We start from the raw sequence: 16903 nt of genomic DNA, 5'->3' as shown, positions 1-16903 counted from the left end.
CAAACAATTCTATCAGCAACAATGCTGTCATTGGTTAATCAGCCAGGCGGCTGCGGGGATCAGCACTCGGGGGGTTAACCAACACACAGCGGCAGCTGCTTGCAAACTGCTAATTAAGTGAAACAGATTATTATTACCGTAATTGTTAAAATAATTAAAACAGTGGTGAGGAGAAAGAGGAGAGGAGGATAGTCAGGGAGACGAGGGGACAGGCCTAGGAGGAGGAGATCATTCAGGTGACGTTTCCATGACCAGTTCCAGCCGCCTTGAGGAATAGCTAGCCAATGGCGTACATGTAAAAGAGACCCAAGTTAAAATGGGCGCTGATTTACCAGGTACCGGTAGTAGGATATCTGTAAGTTTACCAATAGTCAACTACCGTGTATGCTCCTGTATAAGCCAAGGTACCCACTTTTCCCTCAGAAACCAGGAAAAAGTGATTGACTTGCATATAAGCCCCCTACCCAGTATAGCCCCCTCCACTGTAACCATATGTGGCTCCAGCACAAGTCATCCCCTTCCCCATAGCCAGATGTGCCCCAAGGACGATACAGCTATGTCTCAAAATGCCACTAGAGGGCATCATAGATAAGAGACACAGCAATTGCCACACAGGAGTGCACTGCTGACACGTTGCTGGCACGCTCTGCAAAACTAGACATGTAGTCTTGAGCAGTGCACTCTGCACACCATGTTGCAGGGGATAGGGGGCTCGGACACAGCAAGAAGCCAACTGGCAAGAGCAGGATCACTAGTGCATGATCCTTACGCTCCTCTGCCAGTAACAAAACCTGCTACACCATCTCTTCTGCTCCACTGACTCACATATAAGCCGAGTATATAAGGTATGTACTTTTACCGATTGCAGAATGTTGGGAAATTTACCAATGTTCTTCTATGACTGAACCGTTGCCTAACCCTCACATGAGCCTTCCCCTACCTACACCTAGCACTAAACACCCACCGGGCCAGATTTCTGGAAAGGCCACAAAGGCCCGGGCCTTGGGCTGCTGCAGCCCAGTAGGGCACATGGACATGAAAAACTGGTTGCTGCATATGAAAGAAAAGGCTGAAAATGGGGAGCTACACATGATAAAGGGAAACTGATGCTCAAGGGAGCTGTTCATGAAGGAGAGAGGGGCTGCTGTACATGGATGATACACATTGAAGAGGGGGCTGCATTAGGCATGGGAGGGGTGCTGCTGCTCAAGAACATGCTTGACCAACATGCTTGACCTAGGGGCACAAAAACTAAAAATCCGGCCTTGACCCCCCCCCCACCTGTGCCTAACACTAACCGCTCATACCTATGCCTACGGCTAACCCCCCACCTACTCCTAACACTCTATAGCCGCTAATTGTCCCGCCCCGGACTTTCGTTATAGTATAGTAGGAATTTCAGCCAACCAAAAAACAGACGGGCATCGTTTCACTCTCTACTGAACTCTGCTGCTCATCCTATCCACCTCTCCTCCTGCTCCTCTGATGTCGACCCTCTCTGCCAATCCCTCTATTGGCTGCCAATTAACAAAACCATTCTGTTAAAACCTTGACAGCGGGGACCTTCTGAGGCAGGTAATAATCGATAATTTACTGATATTCTACGAGTGGCTATCCCGGCACCCAAATTACCATGACGTCCTTTTCCGGTGTACGCATTTGCCTGCACAGTTGACAGTTGGGGTACTTACAAAGTTGCTCAGTAATAAGTGTGATGAAATGGCTTCTAGAACATGCAATGATCCCTTAGAATCTGCTGTATTTTTTTCTTTGGATAATTTATTTTCTTTGCATAATGTAGCGGAATATTCATACAGGCAGAAGCCTTGTTATCGGCATTGCATTGTTCTGTACTTGCACTGCCTCCGGGATGAGTGGGTGGCGTTTTGTAACAATATGGTGACTTTTTCCTCATATGTAAAGCAAGGCACTATCAGCTCAAGGCAGTTTGTGAAATATCACAGGTGTGCTTGTGATATCTCCAGCCTGCATTCTCCATGTCACTGCGCCTTCCCCTCCTCCTGTAAGGGCCATATTGAGTCATTGCAGAGTCCTAGGAAAGTCTATGTGGAAACAGGAAATTTGAGTGCATGCTAGCAGTGGAAGAATGGGCACCGCCATAGGCATATTTTACATTGTGGGCAGCCATCAGGTGCTGCAGGTGCCCAAATTTCCCCTCAATGTTGATACTTGAATGGTTGCCCTTAGTGGAGTCGTGAGGAATGAGTGGTTAAGGTTAGTCATGGGGTGTGGTTGGTTAAGTTTAGCCATGGGGGTGGGTTGTTAAGGTTAGCCATGAGGGGAGGGGGGTGGTTAAGGTTAGCCGTGAGTGGTAGGGGGCCTATGGGTAGCTGTGGGGGGGAGGGGTGGTAAAGGCTAGCTGTGGGTCAAGTGGCTAAGGTTAACCGTGGGCGGGGGAATGGCAGTGGTTAAGATTAGTCGTGGGCAGGGAATTGGCGGTGGTTAAGGTTAGCTGTGGGCGGGGAATTGGCAGTGGTTAAGGTTAGCTGTGGGCTGGGTATTGGTGGTGGTAAGGGTTAGCTGTGGGCGGAGATTGGCGGTGGTTAAGGTTAGCCGTAGGTGGGGGATTTTCGGTGGTTAAGGTTAGCTGTGGGCGGGGTATTGGCGGTGGTTAAGGTTAGCTGTGGGCGGGGTATTGGCGGTGGTTAAGGTTAGCTGTGGGCGGGGTATTGGCGGTGGTTAAGGTTAGCTATAGGTGGGGGATTGGCGGTGATTAAGGTTAGCTGTGGGGCGGGGATTGGCAGTGGTTAAGGTTAGCTGTGGGCGGGGATTGGCAGTGGTTAAGGTTAACAATATAATCAAAATACAATATCAGCGCAGCCCAACAGATCTTAACATGTGGAACACTACATATATCGCAGCCAAAGTCCAACGTCTCAGCAAAACGTCTTCAATCAACAAAAAATATATTACACTTCAGCGCGAATTCACTTGTGTCCACCACCGAAAACACCATAAAAATAATACGCTTACCAGATTATCACAGACCTTAACTACAGGGTCTGCAATATGGCTTTATGAGGTCAGCAGCAGCTGTCTTCGCAGCCGGCCTCCTCTCCAGACAAGCCGAACAATCTAATCCTCAATTGCAGTATTTCACCAGAAATGAGGTCCCTGATGAAACTTTGACAGTGAAACCGGTCGGACGAGGCGGCACGGGAGTTTGGCTGGCCGGCGTCCTATGTTTTAAGTGCTGTTTTTCCTTGTGGGTCCCTGTCATAAGGGCCCAGATGTGAGTGACATTTTAATCTTTATGTCTTTTTAATGAGCTATTAAAAATCGCTGTAGATACGCTTAGATGTGCATTGTTTCTTTGCATGCCTCATTTCTGGTGAAATACTGCAATTGAGGATTAGATTGTTCGGCTTGTCTGGAGAGGAGGCCGGCTGCGAAGACACCTGCTGCTGACCTCATAAAGCCATATTGCAGACCCTGTAGTTAAGGTCTGTGATAATCTGGTAAGCGTATTATTTTTATGGTGTTTTCGGTGGTGGACACAAGTGAATTCGCGCTGAAGTGTAATATATTTTTAGTGGTTAAGGTTAGCTGTGGGCGGGGATTGGCAGTGGTTAAGGTTAGCTGTGGGCAGGGATTGGCAGTGGTTAAGGTTAGCTGTGGGCGGGGGATTGGCAGTGGTTAAGGTTAGCTGTGGGCGGTGGATTGGTGGTGGTTAGGATTAGCTGTGGGTGGGAGATTGGCGGTGGTTACGGTTAGCCATGGGTGGGGGATTGGCAGTGGTTAAAGTTAGCTGTGGGCGGGAGATTGGCGGTGGTTAAGGTTAGCTGTGGGCGGGGGATTGGCGGTGGTTAAGGTTAGCTGTGGGCGGGGGATTGGCGGTGGTTAAGGTTAGCTGTGGGCGGGGGATTGGCGGTGGTTAAGGTTAGCTGTGTGGGGGGTTCATTGTGAGAATAGGGTTATTTTTTAGCTTTAGTAAAATATCGGTATGTATCACTGATATTTTACAATCGCCATTTGCACTGTAAGAATAAGAGTAGAATATCTGTAAATTTACCAATATTCTACCATCAGCTTTTCTAGGCCCTGAAATTTCCAGGCCCCATTTTTTGATGATCTCTTACTCCCAGAAGTTTATTCTAAGCTTCTGCACTTATAACTGCATCTCAACCCCGTCCCCAAATCTGAAATTTAAGCTCCCGTCCAAACCCATTTCCTGCACCTGTAACTGTACACCACTACCTGTTCCAAATCTGAGACTTGACCTCCTGCTACGTTCCGACTGACTGTCGTCATAATTGCATCTGCTCTCTACACCCATGATTGCATTCCTGTACTTAAATCTCAGCCCTGATCCCTTTCTCCCAAAACATTATCCCCACCACCTGGACCCATTACTGCTTTCTTACCTACTTACCTCAAATCTGAGCCCCGTCCCTTTTCCCTCAAAACTGCATCCTCACCCCCCGTGCGCACAACTGCACTCTCATCCCCTTCGCTCTCCAAGCTGCATCCCCAACTCACTCCCTCAAATCTGAACTCCGATTGCCTGTTACAAAGACTGCATCATCACACATTGCCTCCAAAATGGCTCCCCCAACCCATGGTACCAATAGTACACCGCAGAAAATGTAAAAGTGCATGGATATACTTTGTATTCAGATTTCAATAGCCTCTTCAATTGTGCAACCTTGTTCAGCTCCTTACACAACAGTCCTAGATGGTGAGCCAGAGAGCAGGACATGCGCAGTCCACTAGCGATGAGAATTAATTTCGCATAGTCGTAATTTTGCATTATAATTCGCAATTAAGATGCAAAATCGTAATACAAAATCTCAGGAAAAATAATAGTTACTTTCATTATTAAACATATTTGGGAACCGTCATTTTGCAATTTCATGACATTTTTGCATACTTTTATGCTGACTTTGGCAGTTAATAGCGAAGCGTGTGTAAACAGTAATAGTGGGAACGAGGCAAAAGAATATTAAATCAAAGAGAAACGCAAAGGAAAAATGTTTTTTAAGTTTGAAAGCCATTTTTCCTTTGCATTCTCAAAATCGACTTTTTTTTCAAAAATTACAAATTTCTTCTTATGTATTGTTTAAACTATACCCCTTAAAGAGAACCCGAGGTGGGTTTTAAGAATGCCATTAGGACACAGAGGCTGGTTCTGCATACAATGACCACCCTCTGTTACTATACTGTGCCCCATCCCCCTCCCCTCCCCCCCCCCCCGCTCTCCTGTCCCCCATAAATCAAACCGTCGTGCTAGTGACATGCAGCTTGTCGCTAGCAGGCTGTTTACCTCTGAGTGTCTGTCACTGCCGCTCCCCCGCCTCCTCTATAGCTCCGCTCTCCGCCTGCGTCCCTTCCCTCCCCGCTGATTGGAGGGAAGCCGCGATATAGAGGAGGCGGGGGAGTGGCGGTGACAGCCCGCTAGCGACAAGGTGCATGTCGCTAGCAAGGTGGTTTGATTTATGGGGGACAGGAGAGCGGGGGGGGGGGGGGAAGGGGGATGGGGCACAGTATAGTAACAGAGGCTGGTCATTGTATGCAGAACCAGCCTCTGTGTCCTAATGGCATTCTTAAAACCCACCTCGGGTTCTCTTTAATATATACCTAGCAATTTTGGTGACAATAGCATACATGGGGGCTTTGCTATTAACCCCTAAAATCGTCACACAATTACGTGAAATTTTGCGTATTTATGCAAAATTGGATTGCGCTAAATCAACTGAATGACCAAATCTTAATCATGTACGGCCGTAATTGTGAAAAATGACGCAAAATTTTGCATAATCGTAATGAGCAGATTACAATCAGCACTTCATCGTGAAGTGGGAAGAGGGCCTGTGTGGAACACAGAAGTCCTCTTATTTCACAGTATTTACCCAGCAATGTGTGCAGTGAGATGGAGTCTTAGGCCCCGTTCACACTGCACACGTTTCCAGCCACGTTTTGGAAACGCGTGCAGGAGGCCGACACGCACGACATCAGACAGTGCATAGAGTGCAATGTCTGATGTTCACACTGCATGCGTTCCAGACCTGTGCGGTCCGGGAACGCATGCTGCACGCATTTTTTGTAAAAACGCGTGGCTGTCCCATCGCATTTCAGTGATTCAGTGCAACGCACACAAACGCAGATGGCGTGCATTCACATGCGTTGCGTTCCGCACGCATGGCCATCCGCGTTTGTGATGTGAACGGGGCCTTAGGTTAGCACCATCATGTAACCAGCAGCTACATATCACAATTCACTACACAATAGTTTCCTTAAAGAGAAACCGTAAGCAAGAATTTAACTTCATCCCAATCAGTAGCTGACACCCCCTTTTCCATGAGAAATCTTTTGCTTTTCACAAACAGATCATCAGGGGGCTCTGTATGGCAGATATTGTAATGAAACCCCTCCCACAGTGTGATGTCACAACCATGGTCCTGACAGTTTCCTGTCTGTGAACCTCATTGCATTATGTAAAATAGCTGTTTACAGCTGTTTCCAACTGCCAAATAAGCACGCAGCATCTCCTTCCACTGACATCACCTGCCACCAGTAAAATGTCACCATGTGATAAATGTCAGAATGTAAATCAGGGAGAGGAAAGATTTTACAATGGGCAAACAGTGTTAGTCATAATTACATAATTATTGTAAAAATGAAGAACTTTTTTTATTACATTATTTTCACTGGAGTTCCTCTTTAACATGGTTCCTTCAAGCAAGAGGTGCCCTAGGCAACTGTCTGCTGTGCCTTTGCCTACAAACGGCTCTGTTGGAAAGGTCGTTCAGTAAGGACTGTCACACCAAAAGCACTTTTCTGAGGTTCTCTGGTCACTAGGGTATTGAAAAGCGCTCGGTTAATGTAACCAAATGGGCTATTTCCCACTGGGGTGATTTTTAAACAAATTACAAAAGTCCTGCATGTATCATTTTTGCAGTTGTTGGGATTCTGTGAAAAATGTAGAAAAGCAAAAGGTCTGTGAAAATCGCTTGCCAAAAATGGCTATAAAAGCACCGCAAAGTCACTAATCGCAAAGCACTTAGTCGTTCTCACCACATTGCTGTTGTCACCCGAAGAATCTGTGTGTGGATAACATAAGTGGCATGCTTGCTCAGCAATACTGTGTGTTGCATTGCTACTGTGTACATACACTACATCTTTCTCTCCACAGTGTCAGACTGGGAGCTGGAAAAGCTGAGGTGAAGAAATCCACTTGCTGGCCAAGCAGCAGTAATCAGGTGTTGCTGCTCACAGTGAAGACCTGCTGCAGGTTTCTATTGGGAATGATAACACAGGGTTACTGCTGCTCAGCCAGTAGGTGGATTTCCTCAGTTTTTCCACCTCCCAGGCCGACACTGTATCTACATATTGCTTAGCAAGTGTGTTGCCTCAGTATCTTTTTCCCCTGTTATGGAACAAAAGTGTGGTGTGGTGTATCACAGCCCAGGAGGCCAAGTACTGGAAAACAGGAAGGAACCTTTGGACCTGTTTTTAGATGTGCATCTGACGTTTTTTCTATTAGTTAAATTGTAGTATACATGGCCACCATTAAAGATCAACAGGTTAAGAACACAAGAGGACACACAAATGTAGAAACATGACAAAGCCCGGTAACCCTCCTTCATCTCACCAGTATGGGAACGCCAGTCAGAGCATCATACAGCAGCACTATGCCCCCGACCAATCCAGTGACCTGTGCGGCAGTCCTTGGTGATTCAGACCCATCCAGAGATGAGCGTCTTTTGCCCTGAGCATCCTGTACCACGATGGCTGGGACTTCCAGCATTCCCTCTGTCCCTCCTTCCGAGCCTCCTCTCTGCCCAGAGGCAGGGCAACAGCAAGCATGGTACAAAGTCACTCCTAAGCATCCAAGGCCAGTGCCCACACCACCCAACAACAAGAGCTGAAAGCACAAGCCAAAGCCCAGGCCGATCCGGCTGGCCAGGAAGTGGCATCCTCGGGTGTAGAACCTGCGGGCGTTGTCATGCCAGCCAATAGATGGCAAGGTGGACAGCACAAATGATGCTGCCCAAATTCCTAGAGCCCCTTGTAAAGCTTGTCTCCGAGCTCCCCCCAGCCTGTAGCTGACAGGCCAGCGGACCATCCACATCCGGTGATAAGACAGACAAGCCACAGTTAGGCACGTGGACAACGCCAGTGTATAATACGTGGACACAAACACCTTGCAGAGACCCTCATTCCATTCATAGCCCGGAGAGTGTCTCCGTCTCAGCTGCACCACAGAAAACAGAGAGAGGGGCACAGCTGCCATGAGTAAATGGGTTCCTGCCAACAAGCAGAGGAGAAGTTCCAGAGGACGAGGTCGCTGTCCACTCCCTCCCCGACTAGCCAGGCTCAGGATGCTCCAGGCATTAGCAAGCAGTGAGAGGGCACCGCATGCCAACCAAGATACAGAATTGTTCTGATACAGCTCATCGGCCTCATCCTGGTCAGGGGCCCGTGGCATTTTCTGGGTATCACTGGTGACTCCGTAGTGGTGACTTTCCTTCCCTCTTTTAGCCGTTGACTTTTGCTGTTTTCGTACCTTGCTCACTTCTGCTCCACTCTGGTACCCTCAGATACTAGCCCTAACTTTCGTCCCCCAATATTACTGTACAACTATCTAACGGCTCTCTAAAAGCACATTAATGTCCAGAAAGATGACCGTCTACCAAATTTCAAATACTGACACAAAAAATGCTCTTGTGTTTACAGGCAAAACTCCCCTAGACCCCCCCTTCTTTCTCACTAACCGTTTCTCCCCTTACTACTCTTCATCCCCATTCTCCCTCCCGAGCCTCTGTCTTCTCCTCTCACCTTAAAACCACCTTCTAAGCCTTCTCATCAGCTCGGAATTTCTAATTACTTTCTCCAAGATTTCACTACAACCTAAATATTGTCCAAATTTACTGTTTCCTGCAAACAACTTTACTATCTTGGTTCCTAGCGTTTACTCACAATGGGGCTTATTAACCTTCTATTTTACTAAACTGAAGGTAATCTCCTGCACTTTTTCTTAAACAGCTCTAATCCCTGTGCTCTTCCTGTATCTTGTTTGAATTGCTGCTTCCCACTTTTTTGTTTCTTCTTTTAGGAAGATACCACCCATCGAACTTCACCTGCCTTCTCCATACAGTATGTGATGTTACTGCTAGCTAATTGAGGTCTAAACTTACTACGCTCTACAGCCTGTTACAACAAACCATTTCCCACACATCCCCCATATACTAAATGAGATTAATGCTCTTCACAGATATTACGATAGTTTTAGATATTATTTCCAAAGGCTCACCTAGGGACACTTCCCCCTACAATCCCTCCGGACTATGCTGAAGACCTTGCTCAGTACACTGCCCTTTGTTGAGAATGCTGCCTCCTGCAAACTCCCTGTAACTTTACAAGTATGCTACCCCCTAGTTTCCTTGGACCTTTCTGAGAAAACTGTTCTCTTCAGTCTCTTTGGACCTTGCCGAGGGCAACAAAAAGCAAGCACTGGACTTTACTGAGGACACTGTTTTTTTAGTCTCTCTGAACCTTGACTAAACATACTATCCCTTACAGTCTTCCTAGGTCTTTCTCAGAAACTTCTCCCTTCAGTCTCTTGGAACTTGCTTCCTCCTACAGTATACCTGGACCTTGTTGACATCAATAACCCCTTCAGAGAGAGCCTGCCTCTTTTAGATCCCTAAGGCTTGCTGAAGACACTACCCCCTAAAGTCTCACTGGACCTTGCTGAAGACACTGCTTCCTACTATCTCCCTAAACCTTGCTGAAGACACTACTCCCTTACAGTCTCTTTAGACCTTGTTGAAAGCACAATACCCTTTGGTCTCGCTGGACCTAACTGGGGGCAATATCCCCTACAGTTTCTTAGGATCTTGCTGAGAACACTTACCCTTTCTGTCTTACCCGTACCTTGGCAAGGACACTACCTCATGTAGGCTCACTGGTTCTTGCTGAGGACACTGCCTCCTAAAGTCTCTGTAGACCTTTGCTAAGGACACTACTCCGTAGTGTCCCTGGATCTTGCTGAGAGTCTCCCTAGATCTTGCTAAGGACTCTAATTTTGGAGCTAGCTGACAATACTGCTTGCTGCAGTCTTTCTGGACTCTGCAGAGAACTCTGTCCCATTCAGTCTCCCTAGACCTTACTGAAGACTCTAACCTCGGACATAGTTAATAATGTTGTTTGCTGCAGTCTTCCTCGACTCTGCTGAGAACTCTACCCCCTTCAGTCACTCTAGACCTTGCTGAAGAATCTAACCTCAGACCTAGTTGTGAATACTGTAGTCTTCCCGGACTCTGCTGAGAGCACTATACCCTACAGTCTCACTAGATTGCAACCCACACTAAAGTCACTTTCAAGAATATCTTCCTTGGCCCACTACCAGCTCCCAGCTCAGTTCCTCCACCTCTTCTGCTCAAACATGCACCCACCATCCACTATGGTGTACTTCAGTCTTTCCTCCTTAGTGTCTCTCCGTGTTTAGAGCAGAGGTGCGTCCAGAAGCCATTGGCAGAAAGCGACCATAGCTGTGCAAGACCTGAAACTTTTTACTCTCCAATTTTCAGTACAATGTCATTTTTGGGATGATGGATGTCTACAGTCTTTGCCATAACCTTGCCACGTCAGTCATCCATGTAGTCTCAGCAAAACCTCTATTTGTGAAGCGTATCCCGGAAGTTAGTTGTCTTCCACAGGATGTCTCCTTTGTCTTAATGTATCTCAGCAGTCTTTTGCTGTCTTTGTGTACCTGTTTTTCTCTATCATGAGCCTTCGCCGTATCTTGGGAGTTGTGTGAGCTCTGGTGATAATTGCAGGCGTTCTCATTTAGAGTGCTCATACCACTTCTGCAGGCTGACATCAGATCCCAGGTGAGCAGGTTCTCTGGGGAAAAACAGAGAAAAATAAATGAAATGTGTCTCACACATTACACAGAAGAGACAGGTTGGCTGGCCGGCCCATAGCAGAACAGCATTGTGTTTACAGCACAGAGGATTATGGGAAATAATTGGGTAGGAGCCATGATTATAACAAAGGTTTGGCAGCTTTTGCCCATTGTACTTACACAGATCGTCCGGTTATAGAACAGTTTTAATTCCATAACTGCCAAAACAGGGAATTATTGGGACTTTAATGCTAAAGCAGCTCAGACTCATTTGTGTTCCTCAACCTGGGCTCAAATATGCAGCCTGGAAAAGCTGCTATTGTTAAAAACATCTTTTTTGTTTATCTTTATTTTTTAATATTGCTTCATTCTTTTAAAAATGTATGTCCTGAGTGCTGTAAATGTTCTTGCATTTGCTCCGCCACAATATGGTGCACAGGTGTTGCACTCCAGTCCTCAAGGGCCACATCCATGCCAGCGTTTAGGATGGACTGAGAAATGGAGAAATGTGTTCTACTTGATGAACCACAGCTTTCCCAATTCAGTCTCATCATCTAATTTGAACTGTGCCAAAAATGTGTGAGGACCTCGCGCAGGGCTATGAAGCCGGTACAAAAATCATCCGACTCAGAAATTTACCACCGACTCCGACTACAGGTACCCAAAATTGGCCTGACTGCGGCTCATTAGTCTAATTCTTACCAGGGCTGTGGAATTGGTACAAAAATCATCCAACTCCTCAGTTTATGAAACCACTGACTCCGACTCCAGGTACCCAAAATCTCTCTGACTCCGGCTCCACAGCCCTCGATCCTTTAGGACTGTAGTAGGACCAGGGCCGGATTTGTACTCTTTACCGCCCAAGGCCACTGACACCAGCCGCCCCCCTTCAGTATAGGTAGCGGGATGACCCTTCCCTCCAGTATAGGTAGCCAGATGAGCCCTCCATCTTTTCCCTCCAGTATAGGTAGTCAGATGACTCCCTTAATCCATCCTTTTCCCACCCCCTTTCAGTATAGGTAGCCAGCTTGCCTTCACACCACAGCAGCAATCAGTGTCACTCATTTCTCCACTCATCTCCAGTGCAGAAGCTTCCTCTTGATTTCCATCTCCAAAGCTGCCCAAGACCATAGCCGCCGGCCACAATGCAAACATGCACAGAGAGCAAGGTGGCTGCTGCACAGGCATCTAGCAGCAGAGTACCACGGTCAGGCGCTCGCCTGATCTCCCTGCATTGCAGCATTTGCAAGCTTGCAAATGCAGCACCAGTTTAGCCTGCTGCTATGGTGCCATTGTTCCTGTGGTGCCCTAGGCCATGGCCTAGGTGGCCTTGGCCTAAATCCAGCCCTGAGTAGGAATTTGCTATGTAGTGTAGTGTAGTGTTTACTACTTATATGAACTAGTGAAGAGCATCTATGAGCCCCTTACCAGTTCACAAACACTCTGGTTTTCCAGCAAAGCAGAAGTTATGTTCAGACTCTATTCCAATTATTATGACAAAGCAGGGAAACCATAGCCTGCATAAGACATGTCAGGCGCTGTCAACTCTAGAGTGAAGTATAGTCTGGTGTTAGACCGGTGACTGATTCAGTAACATGACTTGAGCCAATATAACAAACGTTTTTCTGGATAATAATACCTTCAGTGTCGGACTGCAGAAAGAACGTTCTTGCAAGCTTCTAAAATGCTACATTTTTTTTAAGGTATGCTGCATAAAGAAAACTATAACATAAAAAGCTTGCAATAAAACTCTGTCTGAAGGCATCAGCATGGTTTAGGGAGGAAGGCAGTTTGCGGTGAGGGCGGGGCATTACCGGGGGTAGTTAGTGAGGACAGAACGCTATCAGAGTGTGGAGTAGGCAGGGCATTATAAGGATGTGGTGTAAGCAATTCATTCATATGAAGTGCAGCAGAGGATTCATTTTAGCTAAATTATCATTTATTAATCCATTAGCAACTTCCATAGCGTTATCTCATTTGAGATAAGTGCGCTGCTTTTGACCTCAGTCGGCAGAATTTGTTGTGCTGTAAATTCTTGGAATGTTTTGATCCCTCTCTACTATTAGAAAATATAGAACCTGAAAGCAGAAGTCCTCTGTTATTGTCTCACACTGCCCCCTAGTGACAAGTGGCCATAAATACACATCACAGGAGTACTAATTAGAAGCAGGGGAATATAACAAATAAAAAAATGTGCAAACCTCTAAATAAAATTATCTGCTAAAGGGTTAAAGAAAATATTAGAAAAGGACTGATGGTGAATTCTACCCAACAGGCTAGGTAGAAGACATGGTAGAGCCCGGGACTGCTGGTTGGTTGGATGGTGGCCAGGGCTGTTGGTTTGAGTGTGACAAGGGTTGCATGGTACCAGGCCTGCTGGTTGGATGATACCAAAGTCTACTGTTTGTATGGTGTCTAGGGTTGCATGTTGGATGATGACCAGGGTTGTTGATTGGATGGTGCCCAGGACTACTGGTTGTATTGGGCCCAGGCCTGCTAGTTAGATAATGGCCAGGGCTACAAGTTGGATGGTGCTCAGGAATAAATGTCCAATGGAGGCCAAGGCTGCTGGTTAAATAGTAACCAAGGCTGCTGCTTGGATGATGCCCAGGGTTGCTTTGTTGGGCACGGGCAGTCTTAAAGTCTGACGGTGTGATAGTGCCCAGAGCAGCTGGTTGGAATGGCACTGAGGTCTGTTTGTACAATGGTGCTGTCTGAATTGTGTGCAGAACTGTTGGATTTATCACACCCAGGACTGGTAGTGTTACAACGCCCAATGCTGCTGGTCAAATGCTAATTAGCCTGGTGGTCAGATGGTTCCTAGGGCCTTTGTTTGGATGGTACCCAGGGATGCTGGTTTGATGATTGTCTGGCCTGCTGTACTGTTGGTACCCAGACTTCTGGTTGGATAGTGCCCAGTGCAAATGGTTGGATGGTGCCCAGGGCTTTTGGTCAGCTAATGCTCAAGGCTGCTGGTCAGATAATGCTCAGATTTGCTGGCAGAATGGTGCCCAAGGCTACTAGCCAGTAGCCAGATACTCTACAGGGCTGATCAGTTGCTGGTAGAAAAATGTCCAAGGCTGCAGGTTGAATAATGTCCAAGGCTGCTGGTTGCAAAATTCCCAGGGATGTTGGAGGGAGGGTGCACAGGTTGAATGGTGCCCACAATTGCTGGTTGGATTATGCACAGAGCTGATATTTATATGGTGGCCAAGGCTACCAGTTGGATGGTGGCTAGAGTTTCTAGTTGAATGATGTCTGGGGCTACTGCTTGGGTGGCGTCCATGGTTGCTCTTAAGTTGGAGCGTAAGGGTGCTAGCTGAGTGGATGATGCACACGGCCACTGATCAAATGTTTTCACAGTGCTGCTGATCAGATGGTCAGTAAGGCTGATGGATGGGTGGTACCCAGAACTGCTTAGGAGGTATAAGGACTTCTGCTTGGATGGTGTCCCCGACTGCCAGTCAGATAGTACCTACTAGGCCTTCATCTTGGCTAATGCCAAGGGTTCCTGATAGGATGGTGTAAGGAGTTACTGGTTGGGCGGTGCCCCAGGCTGCTGACTCAATGCTGCTTGTGTGCATTCTGGTCCACATGATAAAAATAAAGCACAGAGAATGGATCTTACTCAACACAGTAGTTTCTGGTTACAAGGCTACTATAGATGCCAATAATGCAGTGTTCTCCTGTGGATGATCGAAGATCAAGGGAAGTGTTTTCTGTTCTTTGAGTGCTAATTTGTAAACTGTAGGAACAAATCAATCTGTCCCAGTGACAAGAAAGGAGATTTATAGGGTGAATAAGAACAACTGCTTTACATAATGCAAACCATGATTAGTGGCTGCTAGTGCTGCAGGCTTGTCCCTGGCTTATTTGGCTGCAGGTGACAGTCATAGTGATAACAGGGGAGAACAGCTCTTTTCCCTATGCAGGAGTTACCATCGATCTTTTTTGATGGATTTAATACACTACTTTAAAGGACCACTATGGCGAAAAATTGTAAAATTAAAAAAAACATGAAAACACATAAATAAAAAGTACATTTCTACAACAGTACAATGTGCTATAAATGACTTTTCACCTATGCTGCTGTCACTTACAGTAGGTAGTAGAAATCTGACAGAACTGACAGGTTTTAGACTAGCCCATCTCCCCATGGGGGATTCTCAGTGCTTTCTTTATTTTCAAAAGGCCTTAGTAAACAGCAGTTGCTCAGTCCAACTGCCAGAATAGTGTGCAAACTGGTAGGGGGGTGGCCAGCATCATTATACAGATCCTTTCCAGGAAGTGCTTTTGTACAGAATAAATTAAATGCTAAGAATCCCCCATAAAGAGATAGACTAGTAAAAAACCTGTCAGTTCCATCAGATTTCTACTAACTACTGTAAGTGACAGCAACATAGTAGAAAAGTAATGTATACCTCATTTAACTCTGGAAGAAACATACTTCTTAGTTGTGTGTGTTTACATGTATTTTAATTTATTATATTTTATATTTTAATTTTTTTTAGGATAGTGGTCCTTTAAAACATGAAGAGATTGCCAGTGTATCTGAAATGAGAGATAACAGCAGTAAATGCAGACAAAATGATGGTGCGGTGCTATCCTGAGAGACTTGGGGGATAACGTCTACTGGATAAGGATAGATATAGTTCTGTACCTAAGGGAACACTTCCAAAGGAAGATGATGGGTGGGGGTGCAGTTCTATGCTGAGTGACTGAGGGAGCACATGCTATGGATGATGACAGATGCGGCTCTATGCTGAATGACTGAGGGTGCACATGCTATGGATGATGACAGATGCGGCTCTATGCTGAGTGACTGAGGGTGCACATGCTGTGGATGATGATAGAGGTTCTGTGCTGAGTAACTGGAGAAAGATTTCCTCTATGATGATGGATTAGACTTTTTGCTGGCTCTATGGTGTTCAGGGCTGCTGGGTGGATGATGCTCAGGGCTGCTGGGTGGATGATGCTTAGGGCTGCTGGTTGGATGATGCTCAGGGCTGCTGGGTGGATGATGCTCAGGGCTGCTGGGTGGATGATGCTCAGGGCTGCTGGGTGGATGATGCTCAGGGCTGCTGGGTGGACGATGCTCAGGGCTGCTGGGTGGACGATGCTCAGGGCTGCTGGGTGGACGATGCTCAGGGCTGCTGGGTGGACGATGCTCAGGGCTGCTGGGTGGATGATGCTCAGGGCTGCTGGGTGGACGATGCTCAGGGCTGCTGGGTGGATGATGCTCAGGGCTGCTGGGTGGATGATGCTCAGGGCTGCTGGGTGGATGATGCTCAGGGCTGCTGGGTGGATGATGCTCAGGGCTGCTGGGTGGATGATGCTCAGGGCTTTTGGTTGTATGATGTTCAGGGCTGTTGGGTGGATGATGCTCAGGGCTGCTGGGTGGATGATGTTCAGGGCTGCTGGGTGGACGATGCTCAGGGCTGCTGGGTGGACGATGCTCAGGGCTGCTGGGTGGATGATGTTCAGGGCTGCTGGGTGGATGATGTTCAGGGCTGCTGGGTGGATGATGTTCAGGGCTGCTGGGTGGATGATGCTCAGGGCTGCTGGGTGGATGATGCTCAGGGCTGCTGGGTGGATGATGCTCAGGGCTGCTGGGTGGATGATGCTCAGGGCTGCTGGGTGGATGATGCTCAGGGCTGCTGGGTGGATGATGCTCAGGGCTGCTGGGTGGATGATGCTCAGGGCTGCTGGGTGGACGATGTTCAGGGCTGCTGGGTGGACGATGCTCAGGGCTGCTGGGTGGATGATGCTCAGGGATGCTGGGTGGATGATGTTCAGGGCTGCTGGGTGGATGATGCTCAGGGCTGCTGGGTGGATGATGCTCAGGGCTGCTGGGTGGATGATGCTCAGGGCTGCTGGGTGGATGATGCTCAGGGCTGCTGGGTGGATGATGCTCAGGGCTGCTGGGTGGATGATGCTCAGGGCTGCTGGGTGGATGATGTTCATGGCTGCTGGGTGGACGATGCTCAGGGCTGCTGGGTGGATGATGCTCAGGGCTGCTGGGTGGATGATGCT

At 47.4% G+C, this 16903-nt stretch overlaps 1 protein-coding gene across 2 annotated transcripts in view; it reads right to left on the bottom strand.

The window, feature by feature from the left end:
- GPR162 (G protein-coupled receptor 162) overlaps positions 1-16903 on the bottom strand; it is a 103003-nt gene that overhangs the window by 26614 nt on the left and 59486 nt on the right. For both annotated transcript variants that reach the window (XM_068255329.1, XM_068255328.1), the window contains exon 2: positions 7613-10869. In XM_068255329.1, the coding sequence (XP_068111430.1) occupies positions 7613-8449 (837 nt within the window). In that variant the 5' untranslated portion in view covers positions 8450-10869. The remainder of the gene's footprint in view (positions 1-7612; positions 10870-16903) is intronic.

Source organism: Hyperolius riggenbachi, chromosome 10 (assembly GCF_040937935.1).
Source record: "Hyperolius riggenbachi isolate aHypRig1 chromosome 10, aHypRig1.pri, whole genome shotgun sequence".
Taxonomy (NCBI): Eukaryota; Metazoa; Chordata; class Amphibia; order Anura; family Hyperoliidae; genus Hyperolius; species Hyperolius riggenbachi.
Note: the sequence above shows the minus strand (reverse complement) of the source record. Positions and strands in the feature narration are given on the sequence as shown.